The sequence below is a fragment of the Topomyia yanbarensis genome, unplaced genomic scaffold, assembly GCF_030247195.1.
Source record: "Topomyia yanbarensis strain Yona2022 unplaced genomic scaffold, ASM3024719v1 HiC_scaffold_34, whole genome shotgun sequence".
Lineage (NCBI taxonomy): Eukaryota > Metazoa > Arthropoda > Insecta > Diptera > Culicidae > Topomyia > Topomyia yanbarensis.
This window is the reverse complement of record NW_026683536.1, coordinates 50,582-67,500: the sequence shown is the minus strand read 5'-3', so window position 1 is coordinate 67,500 and position 16,919 is coordinate 50,582. Positions and strand designations below refer to the sequence as shown.

Here is a 16,919-nt window from a genome sequence, read left to right as displayed (position 1 = left end):
GTATCGAATGCTATTTTTAGGTCCAGAAAAAAGTTGTGTGCTATGACGAAACCATTAATTAACAAGTACATGGAAAACCCCGCAAACACGAAAACGAATTTTCGTCTTGACTATTTCAACTAAAAATGGCTATTATAACGAACTAGTTTTTAAATTTTTGCGTCATCAATTGCTGAAAAAATGGTTGTTTTTGGAAGCTATCAGTTTCCTGAAAAAAAAACCCTGAAAACAAAAAAAATAATGCAAAATTAGCCATTTTTTATTGAAAAGGGCTGTTTGCTCGCTTTGATTATTTTCAAAAAAATTATAAAAGCGGGTTCGAACTTGTGTTGTTTTAAACAATTATTTAGATATTAAATATGTTATTTAATCTAAGAATAAGTGTGAATAACTCATTCTGCAGATAATACATTCCATCATGCGACTGAGATCCGAATAAGAGAAACTACCAGCTAGGCATTTCGATGTTTCGGTGCTTAAACTTAAACAGCGAGAAATATTAAATTTTTTTGGTAAGAAGTTCAAGAATACAGTTATATCAAACTAAAATAATGCCCAAGCATTGAAAAATATAGTTTCACCGATCGAGCTAAAAATTTGCAGAGTTGTTGTGGGAGCTAAATGGGACCCAAAAGGGTGCGAGACGTCAACAAATTATGAACATGTTTAGGTCATTTTATTTACCACTATCACTATTTTTATTCTGTGAATATTTCAATTAAAGCTCGTCCATAACATGGCGTTTAATGTAAAAATGCCCTTTTTAACGTTATAATTGTAATTTCTCGCAGAATATTTTGACACAGCAAAATTTTTACACAATATTTTTAACATGATTTTTATTATTTGAAGAAAAAATAAGCAAAAAATTTATCCAACTTTATAAAAAAACTCAATTTTTCCGGCAAGCTCATGCGAAAATGCAACTTTTAATATTTAATATTTTTTTCCATGCATCGAATACTTTCCGAGCTATCAGCGATTGAAAAATGTTCAATTTTTCTAACTTTAAAAGTTGAAAGCTCATACCTTGAGGTAAATATTATATTCACCCATATCAAAAATTCCTGTCAAATATTTTTAGCCAAAGAATGCAAGAAAAAAATTTGGAATGAACTAAAATTTTATTTGTAAATCTGACGTTGATTGGCCCGTACGATGCATAAAAGTTATCATCGGTGACTAAACTATTTTTCGTGAATGAAACGAAATGATTCATTCTTTTATTAATTGTTTTATATAGTATAAATATTTTGGAGAGGGTAAATTTATTTTTCGTACATAAAAGGAAAAGAATCGTATTTCCATATTACATGGGATCTTTTTGGATCGATTTTTGACAACATCGATTTTATTTCAAAGTCCTCATTCCTATTGTGTACTAGAAAAAAATTGTTATATTTGCGAAACTTATCCATATATATATTACGATAACAAGCAACTAAAAATTAAATAAGTTAAATCAATTCCTATATTTTACCAAAGTTGGTTTTATGAAACTTATTCGTAGCAGAATTAAAAATATTTTTTCATTTGACAGTTTGCGCTCGAACAGGCAGTCGAAATCTAGTACCGCAATCTAACAAGCTCGAACGCTTGGTCGAATGCGATACGTAATGCCGCAATTTAGTCGAAACGACTTCAAAACGTTTCGAATCGAGTCACTCGAATCGATATGCGGAATGCCACCCCTGGTTTTCTACATGATATAGGACAGGTTTATCCAGGTCAAATTTGTCCACGGTAGCCAAAAGTACCACTGTAGCACCAAACTCAAAAAATTACGCGGTGTCCCAAGCTGAAAAAATAGTCGGAACGCTAATTTCTGTATCTTCACTGTTCCCCAACAGATTCTGAAAATTATAACATTCATATGGATATTGCGCACTTCACACTAACCTGCACTCCGCACTATCAAAGTGCGATTGTGCCTAAAACTGCGAGCTGTCAAAACATGTATTTCAAGTGATAGAGAGTGGTATTTTCATAGACAGACCAGTCGAACTAACCAGTCTATGAGAAGAATTTAAAAGAGGAATGCTAAGTGCTAAGTCACTAACGATGTTGGGTGAGACACGCGAAAAAGTGGAGGTGCCTGTGACTGAGACAATAGACGCGATCGAGAGCTGGATGAATGGGCTAATGCTGCAGATAGCTCATCACAAGACGAGGGTGTTGTTGATCAGCAACTGCAAAACGGTTCAGCGGATGCAGATCGACATACGAGAGCACGTGGTTAGATCAAGGCGTGTACTGAAGCAATTGGGACTGATAAACAACGACCGGTTGAGCTGTGCGAAGAGTCAGCAAAGGCAACGAACGCAATAGCGAGAATCATGCCAAACGTCGGCGGTCCGAGAAGCAGCACGAGACGCCTGCTATCTACTGTTTCGTTATCGATACTCCGATATAGGGTTCCTGCCTGGGGATCTGTGCTGAAAATCAAGCGGAACCGTGAAAAGCTGAAAAGGATATTCCGGCCGATGGCCGTACGAGTCGTAAGTGCCTACAGAACAATATCATCGGAGGCAGTATGCGTTATCGCCGGGATGATCCCCATCCGCATCACTCTGGCTGAGGACGTGGAATGCTACCAGCGGAGAAATGCACCACGCAATGCAAGGAGACTGGCCAGAGCGGACTCGTTGGCTAAGTGGCAGCAGGAGTAGGACAATACGGAGAAAGGAAGGCGGATGTAGTTTTTATCCGAGCACGGATGCTTCCGAAAGTACTTGCATCGATTTGGACATACTTCGTCACCCCTTTACCAGGAGCTTGTGAACGTGCAAGGGACACCGGAATGCACCATGCATTTCGCTGTCTCTTGCACGTTCACGAACTCCTGGTAAAGGGGTGACGAAGTATGTCTAAATCGATGCAAGTACTTCCGGAAGTATCCCTGCACGGATTCGAATGCCCCAGGTTCGAAGAAGTTCGTAAGGGTATGCCTGATGTAATAGTGGACAATATTGTCGAAGAGATGTGCAACGATGAGTATACCTGGGACGCTGTCAACAGAGTGGTTACGAGTATACTCCCCGAACTGCAGAGAAAGTGGAGTAGGGACCAACAAAGTAGCGCCATTGGCTAGAAAGTCACCGTGAAACCACAAATCAGGTTTCGAGAGAAATTCTACTGGCGGACAACTCTCCGTCGGTGTAGACTAAGTCCACCGCCGGGGGACTAGATCAAGCAGATCCGGACGAAGCGGGCTCACTCATACAAACATCGGTACCGAGAGAAATCTACCGCTCAATTTCGGAAGAACAACGATCTCCGGGGAATTCCCCGTCAGAGTAGGCTAGATCCATCGTCGGTGACTAGACCGAATAGTTCGCGAACAAGATTTTAGTAAAGTAGGAAGCTGAACGGTTCATCCGGGAAGTGGAGCAAGCTAGAATGAGAGGAGAACAAAAGAGCCTAAATAAGTTGCGGTGCTAAATGGCACCGGACAGAGAGCCAAAGCGCTCAAGAAATTGTGATGTTAAAACCAAAGAAGAATCGATATTGGAAGAACTTCCTTCGCAGGGGAACTCTCCGTCGGCGTAAGCTAAATTCACAGTCGGGAACTAGACTGAGTAGACCACGACGAGCCACCACAAGTCGCAGGTCGTAGAGACACCAGCAAACCGGGCGCTCTACTTCATCGGAATCGCCGAACTGGCCTTGGCACAAGGCTGATTGACTCGGTTTCCGGCGAAATTCTCTCACCGAGGAACTCTCCGTCGGAGTAGGCTAGGGCAATCGTCGAGGACTAGACCGAGTAGTTCGCGAACAAGTCGGGAACTGAATGGCTCATCAAGGAAGTGGTGCTAAATAGTACGGACGAGGAATCAAAGGGTTTAACCCTTTATAAAGCCCAGAGTTTGGGGCTATTAATGGATGTTACATTAATAGAAAGACGGTTTTTCACTTAGCTTACAATATATTTACATTTATTTCGTAATAAAATAATGTTTTGAAAATATACTTGGTACCGCCCGTACCGCCGTTAGAAAACGTCAGTCGTCGTAATGTTTGATGAATTTCCAACGAGATTGGTGGAAATATAAAGACAAATCGAGCCGGATCGGAAATTCAGAAACAAATTAAGGTGAGTTACTGGTTATTACCTGATCAACCCCTGGATTCTGAGGGTAAGTTGAAAAATGAGACCACAGATTACAGACGTTCATTTATTCATTTAATTTTTTTCTTTGTAATTTTTACCACTCATAAACCAAATTTTCGGATTAAAAATAGTAGTTTTTTACAAATTTGCATCAACAACTTATAGGGTCTAGAGTATTTTTTTTTTCAAAATCGAGCTTATTTTATTATCCAATAGGAAATCGCCGTATTTTTTTTCAAAAAACTCTTCACCAATATGACACTTTTCACTGTATCTCAATAAGAGTCGGTATCGACAGAACTTCTTTCATCGAAGAACTCTCCGTCGGCGTTAACTAGATTTACCCCCTGGGGACTAGACTGAATAAACCGCCACGAGACACCACCAGTCGCGGAACGTAAGGGTACCGGCGAACCTGATGCTCCATCGGAATCGCCGAACTGACCTCGGCACCTAGCTGGTTTGCTCGGTTTCGAGAAAACTTTTCTCGTACGGAGAATTCTCCGTCCAAGTAGGCTAGGTGCATCGCCGGGGACTAGACTGAGTAGCTCACGAACAAATCCTATTAGAGGAAGAGCACTAATTCTCGACCCACAGCTAGTTTTCCTATTGCCATGCAGAATTTGCCAAGTTGTATGGATGGTGAAAGCAGGTAGTGTGTCAAGTAGATGTGCAATAACCCTATTGAAAGAGCAAACTACTAAATAGTTGGATTGTGTGCTGTATACATAAAGCAACATTATTGGTTTTTGTAGGGGAGACTGAGGAGACTTGATCCCCTTTTTTATTTTTCAATCCTACTCCGTGGAATGGTACAAAAACTTTGTATTTTTTGTAGTTTTATATTGTTTCTAGGGTTGACTGATAATCATAAAAAAATTACATGGAAATATTATACTGGACATGAGCTATGAGCATTTTTGGAAAACAACAAAAAACTAGAAAATTCTTTGATTAGTGGAGACTCGATCCCTAATTTGGGGACACTTGATTATTTTTTGAAAACGTGTTTAAAAGAGCATGTAGGGTAATAAGCCTATTTTTACCCTTTTTTCTATTATCATCCTACCCATCTGAAGCCTTTGGTTAGAGTAGCGTCTGCCATCTTTGCTCAACGCATTGGCTCAAATGCTGTTGCGATAATTAGGGTCCTCGATTAGAGTTTTTGCTGCGCTCAAACAGAAGATTTTCACCATTCTCAAGACAATTTTGTTATTATATTGGCTCTTAATAAGAGCCGAATGACCTTAAGGCTAAAACCTCTATAATCGAAATAAAAAATGGCTCCTAATAACAAAGCAAAGAAGCTGAAATAATAAAATTAAAAATGAAATAATGTGGTACCCTCCCTAATAGGACAAAAATAGGTACCTAACCCCATTCAATGTTATAAATGTATTGTGGTATTGATTAAATTGTTGTGGTTACAGATTACTATTTTTGTTACTACATATTACGCATCTGTTTTTTTACGAATTCCCCAAATCTCTGTACAATGATTTGAAAGCTGTCGTTATTATGGTTGAGGAACGTCAAATGTGGGATGCATGGTTGCTACGTATACTGTAGTAAACAATTACAGTTAAGTTTCTGTACGACGAAGCGTTCATTTTTGACAGTATTTTTTTGTTATTTTATGGCAACAATGACTTCAATTGTTCTGGTGTGAATTTGGTTATTTTCAGTGGTGTGTATGAAGCATGGCGAAGGGGATCAAATCTCCACGAATTTGAAGGGATCAAGTGAACCCATAGCATCTATTTCAGCAAACTTTAGTATAAGTATAGTTGAACAAAAAAATCAGCTCAATCATAACGTATTCATATAATTGACATTCTCCTGTAATTCTGTATGCAAAAGTATAGTATGTAGCGGTGACTTTATCAATTGTATAAAAGTTTGAAAATTTAGAAAATAAATCTTCTTCAGTTCTTCTAAGATTTTTTACCTTAAATCGGTAAAAATTCGGCAACACATGTCCAATTTATTTTTTTGTGTTAAAGAAACTTATGTTTAGATAAAGCTGCGCAACTATCTAGTATATTCGATTAATGTATTCTGATCCGCCTTTGAGTTACAATGAGGGGATCAAGTCTCCCCGGGGATCAAGTCTCCTCAGTCTCCCCTACTTTTCTTCATGCTCAGGATATTTTTCAACATTTTTCTGCATTCTAAAAAAACACATACACACATATAGACTTTTGCCGATCATGACGAACCTAGTCGAGTGGTAGGACACTCGGCCCTCCGGGCCGGGATTAGTTTACCGATTTTCAGAGTGATCGTCTATATGAGAAAGGCAACAACCCTAACACTTTTTAAAAGCTATTTGTTAAACCGAAAGACACCGATAACGAAGCAAAGTTCATAGAAAATTGATTTGTTTGAGAAATTCTTTTTCAGAATACAATCAGAAAGTGTTGACAAAGACCATGGTTATCTCACTTCAATACATTCCTCTGAACGGAAACCATACAAAATTACTCACCAATGATTGTAATCATCCAAGCGACCACATACGACAGTGAGCCGATCCAAACGATGCACATGAAGAAGGTCATCGGGAACCAATTCTTGAACCGTGGCTTCTCGCAGTTTGGAATGGTGAAAACAAACAGCAAATAAATCGGCCACGTGATAATCCATGAAAACTGGCGAAACTTGCTCTGCTTTGAGGGATACTTTAATAGCTGAAATTCCTCATCCTTCTCATCGTCCACCTGATCCGCTCCGGTCGTTCCGTTTTCCGCCGCCACCGGATCCTTGGCAGATCGTTCTCCGTTTAGCGATTGCTTCACCGAATCAGCACTATCCGACGACAGGGCCGGTGTTGTAGGACTTGGTGGTGGAGGTGGTTGGTCATTATCATCAATACTCGCAGTACCGTTCAAACTACCCGCACTGTGACGATGTTTAATTTGGTGCTGTTGGTGCTGCTGCTGCTGCTGATCACTGAGTGCGGTCGCTGCAGCAAGTGCCACGGCAGGTGCTCCCACTGTTCCACCTCCCCGACCGGCACTGATCGCTCTAATTTGCATCTCCAGATCCGATGACGTCAATTCATTGTTGCTCGAGTCGATATGGGTAACGTTCTTCAAATTATTTGACACATACGCACATACATACACACACACATACACACACACATACACACACACATACACACACATACATACATACACACACACATACAGACTTTTTCCGATCTCGACGAACTGAGTCGAATGGGATATGACACTCGGCCCTCCGGGCCGGGATTAGGTTGACGTTTTTCAGAGTGATTGCATAACCTTTCTATATGAGAAAGGCAAAAATGTGCCAAAATCCAAAAAAGTGAATCGTAGTCAATTTTTTTTTTCGAGTTTGCATCCAACGTTTCATGCACCTTGAACACATTTAGCATCAAAAATAAAAATTCTATTTTTAATTTTTCCTATAGTTTATATGAGAAATTTCTGTGTGGCCGCACTCTGAAACCCGTAATTCCGGAACCAGAATTCCGATCGATCCAAAATTCAATAGCAGCCGATTGGAAGGTTGCACCTTTCATTTGAGACTAAGTTTGGGCAAATCGGTCCAGCCATCTCTGAGAAAAATGAGTGACATTATTTGACACATGCGCAAATACATACACACACACATACACACACACATACACACACATACATACATACACACACACATACAGAGTTTTTCCGATCTCGACGAACTGAGTCGAATGGGATATGACACTCGGCCCTCCGGGCCGGGATTAGGTTGACGTTTTTCAGAGTGATTGCATAACCTTTCTATATGAGAAAGGCAAAAATGTGCCAAAATACAAAAAAGTGAATCGTAGTCAATTTTTTTTTTTCGAGTTTGCATCCAATCTCGACGTTTCATGCACCTTGAACACATTTAGCATCAAAAATAAAAATTCTATTTTTAATTTTTCCTATAGTTTATATGAGAAATTTCTGTGTGGCCGCACTCTGAAACCCGTAATTCCGGAACCAGAATTCCGATCGATCCAAAATTCAATAGCAGCCGATGGGAAGGTTGCACCTTTCATTTGAGACTAAGTTTGGGCAAATCGGTCCAGCCATCTCTGAGAAAAATGAGTGACATTATTTGACACATACGCACATACATACACACACATACACACACACATACACACACACACATACATACATACACACACACATACAGACTTTTTCCGATCTCGACGAACTGAGTCGAATGGGATATGACACTCGGCCCTCCGGGCTGGGATTAGGTTGACGTTTTTCAGAGTGATTGCATAACCTTTCTATATGAGAAAGGCAAAAAATGTTAACCAATTATAGCTAAAGGAATAAGCTCGATTGGTGGTGAACGAAGTTTATATTAAAAATTCTCCTATTTTATTTTTTAAAATTAGTTTCAATTTTGCTGGGAAACGAGTGCGACATGTTATTTGCTTTAAATCAGTAGGAAGCTGGTTGAATAACTTAGGTCCGATGAAAGAAATGCGTCTTTGACCAAGGTTCGTGGATACTCTGGAGTATAATAAATGATTGGCTTGTCTAGTGCTGTGAGCTCGAATGCCTGTTGTAAATTCTAGATTATTATGAGCAATAGTATTATGCAAAGCATTGTGGATGTATATTATTGTTTGGTAGTTAGTCAACCGAAGCAAAGGTAAAATGTTATGGGCATTATTATTGTATAACAAAATAGTAGGGTACATAAATGGTTTTTTATAAATAATTTTAAGACATCTGTTTTGAAGCGTTTGTAGTTTTTTCAGATTCGAGATACTGGCACGGCCCCACACAGATACAAGGTAGTTCAGCAATGAGTGGATGTGCGCATAATAAAATTTTAGAAGTACATGCTGTGGAACAAAAGGGCATACTTTACGCATAGCCCCACATAACGATGCAACTTTTCTCTCTATAGATGTTATATGCTCAATCCAGGAGAGTGTGGGGTCTAAGTGAAGTCCTAAATATTTGAAGCAGTTAGTTTCCTGAATTACAGACTGTCCCATTCTTGGGTCTGGATGCACGCCTATAGCTCTTCTATATGAACGAAACAGCATATATTTAGTTTTTGATAGGTTCAAGGAAAGAAGGTTTTCGTTGAAATACGTCGTTAGTGTTTTTAAATCCGATTCAATGTCGCGTACAATATCCAGGCAGTTGTTGTTCGGGTAGAACAACGCTGTGTCATCCGCGAAAAGACGAGGAGTCCCTTTTAACCCGAGTCTACCTAGGTCATTGATATACAATAAAAATAATAGTGGCCCAATATTACTGCCTTGGGGCACTCCTATTTCTACTGGTCTATAAGAGCTACACGAGTCTCCAATAGATACGAATTGGTTCCTATACGACAGATAGCTACGAATAATATGATTTGCTAATCCCCTGATACCATAGCATTCTAACTTCTTAAGCAGGATTGAGTGATCCAGAGTATCGAATGCTATTTTTAGGTCCAGAAAAAAGTTGTGTGCTATGACGAAACCATTAATTAACAAGTACATGGAAAACCCCGCAAACACGAAAACGAATTTTCGTCTTGACTATTTCAACTAAAAATGGCTATTATAACGAACTAGTTTTTAAATTTTTGCGTCATCAATTGCTGAAAAAATGGTTGTTTTTGGAAGCTATCAGTTTCCTGAAAAAAAAACCCTGAAAACAAAAAAAATAATGCAAAATTAGCCATTTTTTATTGAAAAGGGCTGTTTGCTCGCTTTGATTATTTTCAAAAAAATTATAAAAGCGGGTTCGAACTTGTGTTGTTTTAAACAATTATTTAGATATTAAATATGTTATTTAATCTAAGAATAAGTGTGAATAACTCATTCTGCAGATAATACATTCCATCATGCGACTGAGATCCGAATAAGAGAAACTACCAGCTAGGCATTTCGATGTTTCGGTGCTTAAACTTAAACAGCGAGAAATATTAAATTTTTTTGGTAAGAAGTTCAAGAATACAGTTATATCAAACTAAAATAATGCCCAAGCATTGAAAAATATAGTTTCACCGATCGAGCTAAAAATTTGCAGAGTTGTTGTGGGAGCTAAATGGGACCCAAAAGGGTGCGAGACGTCAACAAATTATGAACATGTTTAGGTCATTTTATTTACCACTATCACTATTTTTATTCTGTGAATATTTCAATTAAAGCTCGTCCATAACATGGCGTTTAATGTAAAAATGCCCTTTTTAACGTTATAATTGTAATTTCTCGCAGAATATTTTGACACAGCAAAATTTTTACACAATATTTTTAACATGATTTTTATTATTTGAAGAAAAAATAAGCAAAAAATTTATCCAACTTTATAAAAAAACTCAATTTTTCCGGCAAGCTCATGCGAAAATGCAACTTTTAATATTTAATATTTTTTTCCATGCATCGAATACTTTCCGAGCTATCAGCGATTGAAAAATGTTCAATTTTTCTAACTTTAAAAGTTGAAAGCTCATACCTTGAGGTAAATATTATATTCACCCATATCAAAAATTCCTGTCAAATATTTTTAGCCAAAGAATGCAAGAAAAAAATTTGGAATGAACTAAAATTTTATTTGTAAATCTGACGTTGATTGGCCCGTACGATGCATAAAAGTTATCATCGGTGACTAAACTATTTTTCGTGAATGAAACGAAATGATTCATTCTTTTATTAATTGTTTTATATAGTATAAATATTTTGGAGAGGGTAAATTTATTTTTCGTACATAAAAGGAAAAGAATCGTATTTCCATATTACATGGGATCTTTTTGGATCGATTTTTGACAACATCGATTTTATTTCAAAGTCCTCATTCCTATTGTGTACTAGAAAAAAATTGTTATATTTGCGAAACTTATCCATATATATATTACGATAACAAGCAACTAAAAATTAAATAAGTTAAATCAATTCCTATATTTTACCAAAGTTGGTTTTATGAAACTTATTCGTAGCAGAATTAAAAATATTTTTTCATTTGACAGTTTGCGCTCGAACAGGCAGTCGAAATCTAGTACCGCAATCTAACAAGCTCGAACGCTTGGTCGAATGCGATACGTAATGCCGCAATTTAGTCGAAACGACTTCAAAACGTTTCGAATCGAGTCACTCGAATCGATATGCGGAATGCCACCCCTGGTTTTCTACATGATATAGGACAGGTTTATCCAGGTCAAATTTGTCCACGGTAGCCAAAAGTACCACTGTAGCACCAAACTCAAAAAATTACGCGGTGTCCCAAGCTGAAAAAATAGTCGGAACGCTAATTTCTGTATCTTCACTGTTCCCCAACAGATTCTGAAAATTATAACATTCATATGGATATTGCGCACTTCACACTAACCTGCACTCCGCACTATCAAAGTGCGATTGTGCCTAAAACTGCGAGCTGTCAAAACATGTATTTCAAGTGATAGAGAGTGGTATTTTCATAGACAGACCAGTCGAACTAACCAGTCTATGAGAAGAATTTAAAAGAGGAATGCTAAGTGCTAAGTCACTAACGATGTTGGGTGAGACACGCGAAAAAGTGGAGGTGCCTGTGACTGAGACAATAGACGCGATCGAGAGCTGGATGAATGGGCTAATGCTGCAGATAGCTCATCACAAGACGAGGGTGTTGTTGATCAGCAACTGCAAAACGGTTCAGCGGATGCAGATCGACATACGAGAGCACGTGGTTAGATCAAGGCGTGTACTGAAGCAATTGGGACTGATAAACAACGACCGGTTGAGCTGTGCGAAGAGTCAGCAAAGGCAACGAACGCAATAGCGAGAATCATGCCAAACGTCGGCGGTCCGAGAAGCAGCACGAGACGCCTGCTATCTACTGTTTCGTTATCGATACTCCGATATAGGGTTCCTGCCTGGGGATCTGTGCTGAAAATCAAGCGGAACCGTGAAAAGCTGAAAAGGATATTCCGGCCGATGGCCGTACGAGTCGTAAGTGCCTACAGAACAATATCATCGGAGGCAGTATGCGTTATCGCCGGGATGATCCCCATCCGCATCACTCTGGCTGAGGACGTGGAATGCTACCAGCGGAGAAATGCACCACGCAATGCAAGGAGACTGGCCAGAGCGGACTCGTTGGCTAAGTGGCAGCAGGAGTAGGACAATACGGAGAAAGGAAGGCGGATGTAGTTTTTATCCGAGCACGGATGCTTCCGAAAGTACTTGCATCGATTTGGACATACTTCGTCACCCCTTTACCAGGAGCTTGTGAACGTGCAAGGGACACCGGAATGCACCATGCATTTCGCTGTCTCTTGCACGTTCACGAACTCCTGGTAAAGGGGTGACGAAGTATGTCTAAATCGATGCAAGTACTTCCGGAAGTATCCCTGCACGGATTCGAATGCCCCAGGTTCGAAGAAGTTCGTAAGGGTATGCCTGATGTAATAGTGGACAATATTGTCGAAGAGATGTGCAACGATGAGTATACCTGGGACGCTGTCAACAGAGTGGTTACGAGTATACTCCCCGAACTGCAGAGAAAGTGGAGTAGGGACCAACAAAGTAGCGCCATTGGCTAGAAAGTCACCGTGAAACCACAAATCAGGTTTCGAGAGAAATTCTACTGGCGGACAACTCTCCGTCGGTGTAGACTAAGTCCACCGCCGGGGGACTAGATCAAGCAGATCCGGACGAAGCGGGCTCACTCATACAAACATCGGTACCGAGAGAAATCTACCGCTCAATTTCGGAAGAACAACGATCTCCGGGGAATTCCCCGTCAGAGTAGGCTAGATCCATCGTCGGTGACTAGACCGAATAGTTCGCGAACAAGATTTTAGTAAAGTAGGAAGCTGAACGGTTCATCCGGGAAGTGGAGCAAGCTAGAATGAGAGGAGAACAAAAGAGCCTAAATAAGTTGCGGTGCTAAATGGCACCGGACAGAGAGCCAAAGCGCTCAAGAAATTGTGATGTTAAAACCAAAGAAGAATCGATATTGGAAGAACTTCCTTCGCAGGGGAACTCTCCGTCGGCGTAAGCTAAATTCACAGTCGGGAACTAGACTGAGTAGACCACGACGAGCCACCACAAGTCGCAGGTCGTAGAGACACCAGCAAACCGGGCGCTCTACTTCATCGGAATCGCCGAACTGGCCTTGGCACAAGGCTGATTGACTCGGTTTCCGGCGAAATTCTCTCACCGAGGAACTCTCCGTCGGAGTAGGCTAGGGCAATCGTCGAGGACTAGACCGAGTAGTTCGCGAACAAGTCGGGAACTGAATGGCTCATCAAGGAAGTGGTGCTAAATAGTACGGACGAGGAATCAAAGGGTTTAACCCTTTATAAAGCCCAGAGTTTGGGGCTATTAATGGATGTTACATTAATAGAAAGACGGTTTTTCACTTAGCTTACAATATATTTACATTTATTTCGTAATAAAATAATGTTTTGAAAATATACTTGGTACCGCCCGTACCGCCGTTAGAAAACGTCAGTCGTCGTAATGTTTGATGAATTTCCAACGAGATTGGTGGAAATATAAAGACAAATCGAGCCGGATCGGAAATTCAGAAACAAATTAAGGTGAGTTACTGGTTATTACCTGATCAACCCCTGGATTCTGAGGGTAAGTTGAAAAATGAGACCACAGATTACAGACGTTCATTTATTCATTTAATTTTTTTCTTTGTAATTTTTACCACTCATAAACCAAATTTTCGGATTAAAAATAGTAGTTTTTTACAAATTTGCATCAACAACTTATAGGGTCTAGAGTATTTTTTTTTTTCAAAATCGAGCTTATTTTATTATCCAATAGGAAATCGCCGTATTTTTTTTCAAAAAACTCTTCACCAATATGACACTTTTCACTGTATCTCAATAAGAGTCGGTATCGACAGAACTTCTTTCATCGAAGAACTCTCCGTCGGCGTTAACTAGATTTACCCCCTGGGGACTAGACTGAATAAACCGCCACGAGACACCACCAGTCGCGGAACGTAAGGGTACCGGCGAACCTGATGCTCCATCGGAATCGCCGAACTGACCTCGGCACCTAGCTGGTTTGCTCGGTTTCGAGAAAACTTTTCTCGTACGGAGAATTCTCCGTCCAAGTAGGCTAGGTGCATCGCCGGGGACTAGACTGAGTAGCTCACGAACAAATCCTATTAGAGGAAGAGCACTAATTCTCGACCCACAGCTAGTTTTCCTATTGCCATGCAGAATTTGCCAAGTTGTATGGATGGTGAAAGCAGGTAGTGTGTCAAGTAGATGTGCAATAACCCTATTGAAAGAGCAAACTACTAAATAGTTGGATTGTGTGCTGTATACATAAAGCAACATTATTGGTTTTTGTAGGGGAGACTGAGGAGACTTGATCCCCTTTTTTATTTTTCAATCCTACTCCGTGGAATGGTACAAAAACTTTGTATTTTTTGTAGTTTTATATTGTTTCTAGGGTTGACTGATAATCATAAAAAAATTACATGGAAATATTATACTGGACATGAGCTATGAGCATTTTTGGAAAACAACAAAAAACTAGAAAATTCTTTGATTAGTGGAGACTCGATCCCTAATTTGGGGACACTTGATTATTTTTTGAAAACGTGTTTAAAAGAGCATGTAGGGTAATAAGCCTATTTTTACCCTTTTTTCTATTATCATCCTACCCATCTGAAGCCTTTGGTTAGAGTAGCGTCTGCCATCTTTGCTCAACGCATTGGCTCAAATGCTGTTGCGATAATTAGGGTCCTCGATTAGAGTTTTTGCTGCGCTCAAACAGAAGATTTTCACCATTCTCAAGACAATTTTGTTATTATATTGGCTCTTAATAAGAGCCGAATGACCTTAAGGCTAAAACCTCTATAATCGAAATAAAAAATGGCTCCTAATAACAAAGCAAAGAAGCTGAAATAATAAAATTAAAAATGAAATAATGTGGTACCCTCCCTAATAGGACAAAAATAGGTACCTAACCCCATTCAATGTTATAAATGTATTGTGGTATTGATTAAATTGTTGTGGTTACAGATTACTATTTTTGTTACTACATATTACGCATCTGTTTTTTTACGAATTCCCCAAATCTCTGTACAATGATTTGAAAGCTGTCGTTATTATGGTTGAGGAACGTCAAATGTGGGATGCATGGTTGCTACGTATACTGTAGTAAACAATTACAGTTAAGTTTCTGTACGACGAAGCGTTCATTTTTGACAGTATTTTTTTGTTATTTTATGGCAACAATGACTTCAATTGTTCTGGTGTGAATTTGGTTATTTTCAGTGGTGTGTATGAAGCATGGCGAAGGGGATCAAATCTCCACGAATTTGAAGGGATCAAGTGAACCCATAGCATCTATTTCAGCAAACTTTAGTATAAGTATAGTTGAACAAAAAAATCAGCTCAATCATAACGTATTCATATAATTGACATTCTCCTGTAATTCTGTATGCAAAAGTATAGTATGTAGCGGTGACTTTATCAATTGTATAAAAGTTTGAAAATTTAGAAAATAAATCTTCTTCAGTTCTTCTAAGATTTTTTACCTTAAATCGGTAAAAATTCGGCAACACATGTCCAATTTATTTTTTTGTGTTAAAGAAACTTATGTTTAGATAAAGCTGCGCAACTATCTAGTATATTCGATTAATGTATTCTGATCCGCCTTTGAGTTACAATGAGGGGATCAAGTCTCCCCGGGGATCAAGTCTCCTCAGTCTCCCCTACTTTTCTTCATGCTCAGGATATTTTTCAACATTTTTCTGCATTCTAAAAAAACACATACACACATATAGACTTTTGCCGATCATGACGAACCTAGTCGAGTGGTAGGACACTCGGCCCTCCGGGCCGGGATTAGTTTACCGATTTTCAGAGTGATCGTCTATATGAGAAAGGCAACAACCCTAACACTTTTTAAAAGCTATTTGTTAAACCGAAAGACACCGATAACGAAGCAAAGTTCATAGAAAATTGATTTGTTTGAGAAATTCTTTTTCAGAATACAATCAGAAAGTGTTGACAAAGACCATGGTTATCTCACTTCAATACATTCCTCTGAACGGAAACCATACAAAATTACTCACCAATGATTGTAATCATCCAAGCGACCACATACGACAGTGAGCCGATCCAAACGATGCACATGAAGAAGGTCATCGGGAACCAATTCTTGAACCGTGGCTTCTCGCAGTTTGGAATGGTGAAAACAAACAGCAAATAAATCGGCCACGTGATAATCCATGAAAACTGGCGAAACTTGCTCTGCTTTGAGGGATACTTTAATAGCTGAAATTCCTCATCCTTCTCATCGTCCACCTGATCCGCTCCGGTCGTTCCGTTTTCCGCCGCCACCGGATCCTTGGCAGATCGTTCTCCGTTTAGCGATTGCTTCACCGAATCAGCACTATCCGACGACAGGGCCGGTGTTGTAGGACTTGGTGGTGGAGGTGGTTGGTCATTATCATCAATACTCGCAGTACCGTTCAAACTACCCGCACTGTGACGATGTTTAATTTGGTGCTGTTGGTGCTGCTGCTGCTGCTGATCACTGAGTGCGGTCGCTGCAGCAAGTGCCACGGCAGGTGCTCCCACTGTTCCACCTCCCCGACCGGCACTGATCGCTCTAATTTGCATCTCCAGATCCGATGACGTCAATTCATTGTTGCTCGAGTCGATATGGGTAACGTTCTTCAAATTACCGTTCTGCTGGAAGTGGCTGATTCGCAACGGAAGATGCACTTCAACCGCCTCTGTGGAAGAGGACGGCGCCGGTAAGCGGAAACGATAACAAAACAAATAGTAAGTGTATGTAGTATATATTAAGGTCAATGCGAACTGATTAAGTAACGAA

General features: G+C 39.7%; 1 protein-coding gene across 1 annotated transcript in view; it reads right to left on the bottom strand.

Annotated features, from left to right (window-relative positions):
• Window positions 1-16,919, bottom strand: part of LOC131695302 (sodium/potassium/calcium exchanger 3-like) — a 44,561-nt gene that overhangs the window by 16,089 nt on the left and 11,553 nt on the right. The window contains exons 5-6 of the mRNA XM_058983771.1: window positions 16,153-16,818; window positions 6,600-7,211 (exon numbers count right to left, since the gene is read on the bottom strand). Coding sequence (XP_058839754.1) covers window positions 6,600-7,211; window positions 16,153-16,818 — 1,278 coding nt within the window. The remainder of the gene's footprint in view (window positions 1-6,599; window positions 7,212-16,152; window positions 16,819-16,919) is intronic.